Here is a 6,702-nt window from a genome sequence, read left to right on the forward strand (position 1 = left end):
CCCAGCAAGCGAGAGTCCAAAAGTGGCAGGCTCAAAACCAGAACCTCAATCAATGGCTGATACCAAATGAGAGACTCCCCCCTAGGCACACAGAAAACTGGGTGACTTGGAAGGCGCTTAACAGACTGCGCTCTGGTACCATGATATGCAGAACCAACCTTAGGAAATGGGGCTACAAAGTGGAATCCACGACATGCGAGTGTGGAGAAGAGCAAACTACAGACCACCTGCTGCAATGCAACCTGAGCCCTGCCACATGCACAATAGAGGACCTTCTTGCAGCAACACCAACGGCACTTCAAGTGGCCAGCTACTGGTCAAAGGACATTTGTCTGCCAACCCACGAAGAAACACACGAGAATAAAAGACACAACACCAATGCGTTGGATTCAAATTGGGCAACTTTTATTTAACGTTACTTATTTAAGTTCTTAACTTAACTCAAGGGTGTAAGGAACTGGTGTCACCTAACCCAGGTAGTATCACTACCCGATAATAACAATTTCCGGACGAAGCACCTGGGTTTCGGTAATCAAACCGTATCACCATCAAGGGAAAGGAATGAGGAGTCTCTTCCAGAGCTCTTGTATCGAGACTCCTTCCCATTAAAGGCCATTAACAACACCTCACCCCTTTAAACTGTAGGTGAGTGTTTAACTTAAGGGCCTTTCACCCCTTAAGGGGTGCCCTAGGTGCACACCGACTAAAGGAATTTCCCTATCTATTTACGCCTGGCCTATTTAAAGCGTAGCCCACTTCCTCTATCTAGCCCCTAAACAGTATAGGGTAGGCAAAAAAACCCCCCCTATAAAAACAAGAAGAGGAAAAAATTCCTACCCGGTTCCGCAGGCAACCACACGATATACTGTTAATGGGCGGGAGTGGTGGGCCAACTTCCAGGCGCGGAATGAGCCTGGGAGGGCCTGGCCTGTGCTATCAGGCCACGCCCCCGGATGTTCTGGAGGGTTCCTCCAGAACTCCTCCCTGCCTCGTGTGAGGCAGACAAATGTTTTTTCTCTCCCCATTTCTTGGGGAGAGGAAAACTGTTGTCTGCCAACCCACGAGGAAACACACGAGAATAAAAGACACAACACCAATGCGTTGGATTCAAATTGGGCAACTTTTATTTAACGTTACCTATTTAAGTTCTTAACTTAACTCAAGGGTGTAAGGAACTGGTGTCACCTAACCCAGGTAGTATCACTACCCGATAATAACAATTTCCGGGCGAAGCACCTGGGTTTCGGTAATCAAACCATATCACCATCAAGGGAAAGGAATGAGGAGTCTCTTCCAGAGCTCTTGTATCGAGACTCCTTCCCATTAAAGGCCATTAACAACACCTCACCCCTTTAAACTGTAGGTGAGTGTTTAACTTAAGGGCCTTTCACCCCTTAAGGGGTGCCCTAGGTGCACACCGACTAAAGGAATTTCCCTATCTATTTACGCCACGGATTGGGGGCAAATGTCCATTTCGCCCCCATCCCCCACCAATTCCTCTAACACCCCTAAAATACCTTCCTGTAAATCTAACCGAAATCGTTGGTTGCCCAATTCCGAAAGACGTACTCCAAAACCCCGATACAACCTCTCGTCGTCACGAGTGATGTTTGGGTGCTCAATGTAACGACCCCTCTGATGGATCCGAACAATCACATGGCCCGAGTCACTCGTATTCTGGCTTTCTCAAGCCTTCCCATGTCGCCTCTGCACTTGCGACGAGGTATGATAGCGGACAAACGACGTGCACCCTGGGCCATGACCAACAAATCCTTCGAATGCCCGCCCGTGGATCAGAACAATCACATGGCCCGAGTCACTCGTTTTGTGGCTTTCTGAAGCCTTCCCACGTCGCCTCTGTACTTGCGACGAGGTATGATAGCAGACCAAACGACGTGCACCCTGGGCCATGACCAACAAATCCTTAGAATGTCCGCCCGTGGCTCAGAACAATCACATGGCCCGAGTCACTCGTTTTCTGGCTTTCTGAAGCCTTCCCACGTCGCCTCTGTACTTGCGACGAGGTATGATAGCAGACCAAACGACGTGCACCCTGGGCCATGACCAACGGTGGATAACCAACACATCAGGAGAAACACCCACTCCTGGTAACAAACAACAAAGGGAACACAAACCGTCCCAATGCAATGCAGTCAACGCCGCTGCATGATATAACACCTGCTCATAAACTGATGTGTGCTAAAGCCGCCAGCCAGTAATTTGCTGCAGCTCTGTAAGGCTAACTTTCCAGCCAGCAACTAAGCGGACCCGCCTTGATTGGGCTGGGGCCCTTTTGGAACAGTAACCTGTCCAGGGTTCCTTCTATTGAACTGGGCACCTCTTGGCCCACTTCTTGTGGGTTTTCCCTTGTAACAACTATTGGTTGCGTGGTTACCCTGGCATATTGCACAGGCGTGCTGATATTTACAGTCCTCACGGGCGCAAGCTCCCTGGGCCGCGTATTCCCAGCACATAGCCTTTTGCCTTTGCGGCTGTTGTGCTGGGCCTCCCTGCCGAAAGGGCTGATTCTCTTTAGTGTTCTGTATAGTATGGCCGCTATCGGCCTTCTCACCAGAAACTGCTCTGGTTGTATTCATTACCTCCATCCACAATTGACTGTCGATGAGGTCCCATCGCTTGTTAGGCATCGTGGCAGCCTCAGAACGAAAGTGGCTATCGTAAACAAGCCACGCCTGACCAGTGTAGTTGACATATGCCCCATATATTATATTTTGATATTTAAACAAGGCCTTGGCCCTGTAAGGATGAGCTTCCACTAGCAGGGATGCATATATGGTATAACAAGCTATCCAATTTTTCCAATTCCGCTCAACCCGCCTTTTCTTTAGCTTCTCTTTACGTTCTTCGTCCAAATCCTCTTTTTCCTTTTTATCTAACTCCCTAAAGTATAATGAAAACATATCTATATACTCATTCCTGAGTATCTTGTCTATGGTTTTCTGTGACAAATGAGCCCCCAAAGAGGCTGAGGCTGCCGTAGGTACTATCGGCAAAACCCATTTATCGGTTCCCCAATACTGGTTGTCATCCCCCGTCCTAGCCATTTCTAAGGTTATGGGGGCAACCGTAGGGACTTGAGGGCCAGCCTTTGCGACCGAAGCTCCTGTTGCCACCAGGGCCGGACTTGGGAGAGTAGGTGTTGTGTTTTGCGCATGGCACAGGCCCCAAGGCCAGACCAGTGTGGTGTTATTACCTGCGGATGTCGAAGGCCCGTCCACGACGATGGCTTGTGTAGCAGGCTGACCAGGTGCCGCCCGCTCTGGCACAGCCGGTGACGCCGAAGGAGATGTCATGACCGGATCAGCCGGTGTGGTGGCCGATGGTGATGCTTTCTTCGCAGGCTGTACCTCCGCGCTAACTGGTTGAGACCAGGATACAGCCAGGGCCGCGCTGGTCAGCGTTGTTGTTGCTGGGTTGTCAGCCGACACTTGACCCACGACCGTTTGCGGTGTCGGGGCCGGAGGATCTTGTTCCCTCTGATTGGGCTCTGGTTGGCTGTTGTGATCAACTTCTTGTGTCGCAGCTGCTCGGGCGGCCTCTAGAACAGACATGCGGGAGAGCAGATTTTTAAAAATTATCTTCCTGCTAGCCTGCCGCGCAGGGCGCGGCCCAGCCTCCCTCGTTGAAAGCCCCCTCTCCCTCTCAAATTTGTCCATCCTAGCCATAAGAGCATTCAATTCTTCGGCTGAAACGTCCTCCTCCTCCGATGATGATTCCCTAGGAGGGAGGGGATGCTTCGCCGGAGTCTTCTTGGCAGGTCCCTTTCCTTTAGGGCCGCCCACATTCTTCCTCGGCGTCATCCTGAAAGAAAAATTACCAGTGACTGTGTCAATAAGTATAAAGCGCCAGTAAAACAAGTTGACAATGACTTTATCACTATGTATATATATATATATAGGGCAATGCAGAAATGCTTAAATCTTTGCCTCACCGACTGTTGTATAGTTATAACTTAAGTGACCTAAGGCTCACCTTAAGTTCCCCATGGAATAAACCACTGTTCAAGCAACTAATATGCTATTTACCAGCGTCCGCTTTGCCTAAAGGCGGAGCTCTCTAGTGCCTTCGTAAGGGAAGCCCAGGCTAGGCCGGGGCATATTGATCAACTCACATTTGCATTGAGTCTCGCTGTGAGGTTATCACAAGTTGGGGCTGACCCCAGAAGCTCACCCTGTACCCAAGTAGTCAGAGCCTACAGTTGGGCCTACTGATCAATTCTTATTTGCATTGAGTCTCACTGTGAGGCTATCACAAGTTGAGGCTGACCTCAGAGCTCGCCCGCACCCAAGTAAACAGAGTCTACCGTTGGGGCCTATGGATCTACTCACAATTGCATTTATTGCTGCTTAAGTGTTGATTTTTATTTTATATACATATGCATTGAGTCTCACTGTGATGCTATCGCAAGTTGGGGCTGACATCAGGAGCTCTCCCGCACCCAAGCAGCCAGAGCCTACCGTTGGGGCCTATTGATCTACTCACATTTGCATTTATTGATGTTTAAGTGTTGGTTTTCATTCTATATACCTATGCATTGAGTCTCACTGTGAGGCTATCACAAGTTGGGGCTGACATCAGGAGCTCTCCCGCACTCAAGTAGACCGAGCCTACCGTTGGGCCTATTGATCTCATCACATTTGCATTTATTACTACTTAAGTGTTGATTTTTATTTTATATACATATGTCTTGAGTCCCACTGTGAGGCTATCACAAGTTGGGGCTGACATCAGGAGCTCTCCCGCACCCAAGCAGCCAGAGCCTACCGTCGGGGCCTATTGATCTACTCACATTTGCATTTATTGATGTTTAAGTGTTGGTTTCCATTCTATATACCTATGCATTGAGTCTCACTGTGAGGCTATCACAAGTTGGGGCTGACATCGGGAGCTCTCCCGCACTCAAGTAGACCGAGCCTACCGTTGAGTCTATTGATCTAACCACATTTGCATTTATTACTACTTAAGTGTTGATTTTTATTTTATATACCTATGCCTTGAGTCTCGCTGTGAGGCTATCACAAGTTGGAGCTGACATCAGGAGCTCTCCCGCACCCAAGTAGCCAGAGCCTACCGTTGGGGCCTATTGATCCACTCACATTTGCATTTATTGCTGCTTTAAGTGTTGGTTTTTATTTTATATACATATATATATACACATACACATAGATATCCATATACATGGATACATACCTACAAACATATACATATATATATATATATATATATATACACACACACACACACACACACACATATATATATATATATACACATATATACCTTTTTTTGGTATCAGAAGCTGGAACAAACAGCAGGAGCTCCCCCTCTGATCCTATTTAAAATAATAATATTATTTGGGGTGTATCAGAAGCTGGATCTAGCAGCAGGAGCTCTCTCCCTGCTCCATTTTTTTTTGCTATCAGAAGCTGGATCAAACAGCAGGAGCTCCCTCTCTGATCCTATTTAAAATTATATATATATATATATATATATATATATATATATATATATGTTGGTATCAGAAGCTGGATCTAACAGCAGGAGCTCTCTCCCTGATCCATTTTTTTGGGAGCTGTGGCTAACATCGGGAGCTCGCTCCGCTCCCGAATAAGAACTATCGACCTTAGGTCAGCAACCTCTGTAGCCAAGGGTATAACTCCCCTATTACCTGTGTAACGTTGTATATTTAACATCATACCTACTACATATAACACGCATCCGGCCCAAAATAAAGTAATTGAAATACCTTTCACTTTCATTTTGCCCCATGTGGCAAATGAAATTGGGCCTATCCTAAAATGGCAGCCGCCCCATCTCCCACAATGGCCTCCATCAACGGCCCGGACGGCGACCAAAATTGACGCTGCGGGCCCCGGCAGTGACGGATGCCAATTCAACACGAACCCTATTGCCAGAACCCTCAGGTAGCTCGAGGCCGGGCCCAATCCTAGGCCACGGTGACCATGCGCCAGGGAATGTCGATGGCCGGCTAGCCGCCTGCCAAGCCGCCCAGCTCCAGGCCCCTGGCCACATGTGCCCTTGTTTGCCATAACCAAGGCCTCTGTGAAGGGCCCTGAGGGGCCCAGCCTTCGTCCGGGAGGGGGGTGGGTGGGTGAAGCCTCCCTCCCCCAGGACCCCTGTACAGACCTGTAGATGCTCTTCTTATCCCCTTAACCTCTTTTCTTCTCTTCTTTGCTGAACCTCTTCAGACTTCTTGTCTTCGCTCTTCTCTGCAACCTCTCTCCCCAACTTCCAGGCGCGGAATGAGCCTGGGAGGGCCTGGCCTGTGCTATCAGGCCACGCCCCCGGATGTTCTGGAGGGTTCCTCCAGAACTCCTCCCTGCCTCGTGTGAGGCAGACAAATGTTTTTTCTCTCCCCATTTCTTGGGGAGAGGAAAACTGTTAATCAACTACCAAGCTTGCAAACTTTGTATTTTTCCTGTTGGTTTGTTTGGTAAAAAATGCAACACAACTGTTTGGTCTGCTCCTGACATGATAAATAAATAAATAAAAAATACAACAAATAAATAAACAAATAGCAAAATTTGTGAAAAGTGTTCATATTAGATAAATGTGCAGAAAAATAAATACATACATTTTTAGTGTAGCTTATGTTGGAAAAAAGCTTGCTTCATTTGAAAAACAGACGTAGGAACTGAATTTGCAACTGGGGAAAATAAG

The 6,702-nt window shown here is 48.0% G+C and overlaps 1 protein-coding gene across 1 annotated transcript; it reads right to left on the minus strand.

Annotated features, from left to right (window-relative positions):
- Positions 1-1,609: 1,609 nt before the first annotated feature.
- LOC132776311 (uncharacterized) lies at positions 1,610-6,417 on the minus strand. The gene is made up of 2 exons (XM_067467038.1): positions 6,169-6,417; positions 1,610-3,822 (listed from the first exon to the last, which is right to left on the minus strand). The coding sequence occupies exon 2, from the start codon at positions 3,819-3,821 to the stop codon at positions 2,259-2,261; it is 1,563 nt and encodes a 520-aa protein (XP_067323139.1). The 5' UTR covers position 3,822; positions 6,169-6,417; the 3' UTR covers positions 1,610-2,258.
- Between the last annotated feature and the right edge of the window lie 285 nt (positions 6,418-6,702).

Source organism: Anolis sagrei, chromosome 1 (assembly GCF_037176765.1).
Source record: "Anolis sagrei isolate rAnoSag1 chromosome 1, rAnoSag1.mat, whole genome shotgun sequence".
Taxonomy (NCBI): Eukaryota; Metazoa; Chordata; class Lepidosauria; order Squamata; family Dactyloidae; genus Anolis; species Anolis sagrei.

Bases quoted from the DNA above. Each gene is read 5' to 3' on its own strand.
- LOC132776311 (XM_067467038.1), bottom strand. From the start codon at position 3,821: ATGACGCCGAGGAAGAATGTGGGCGGCCCTAAAGGAAAGGGACCTGCC.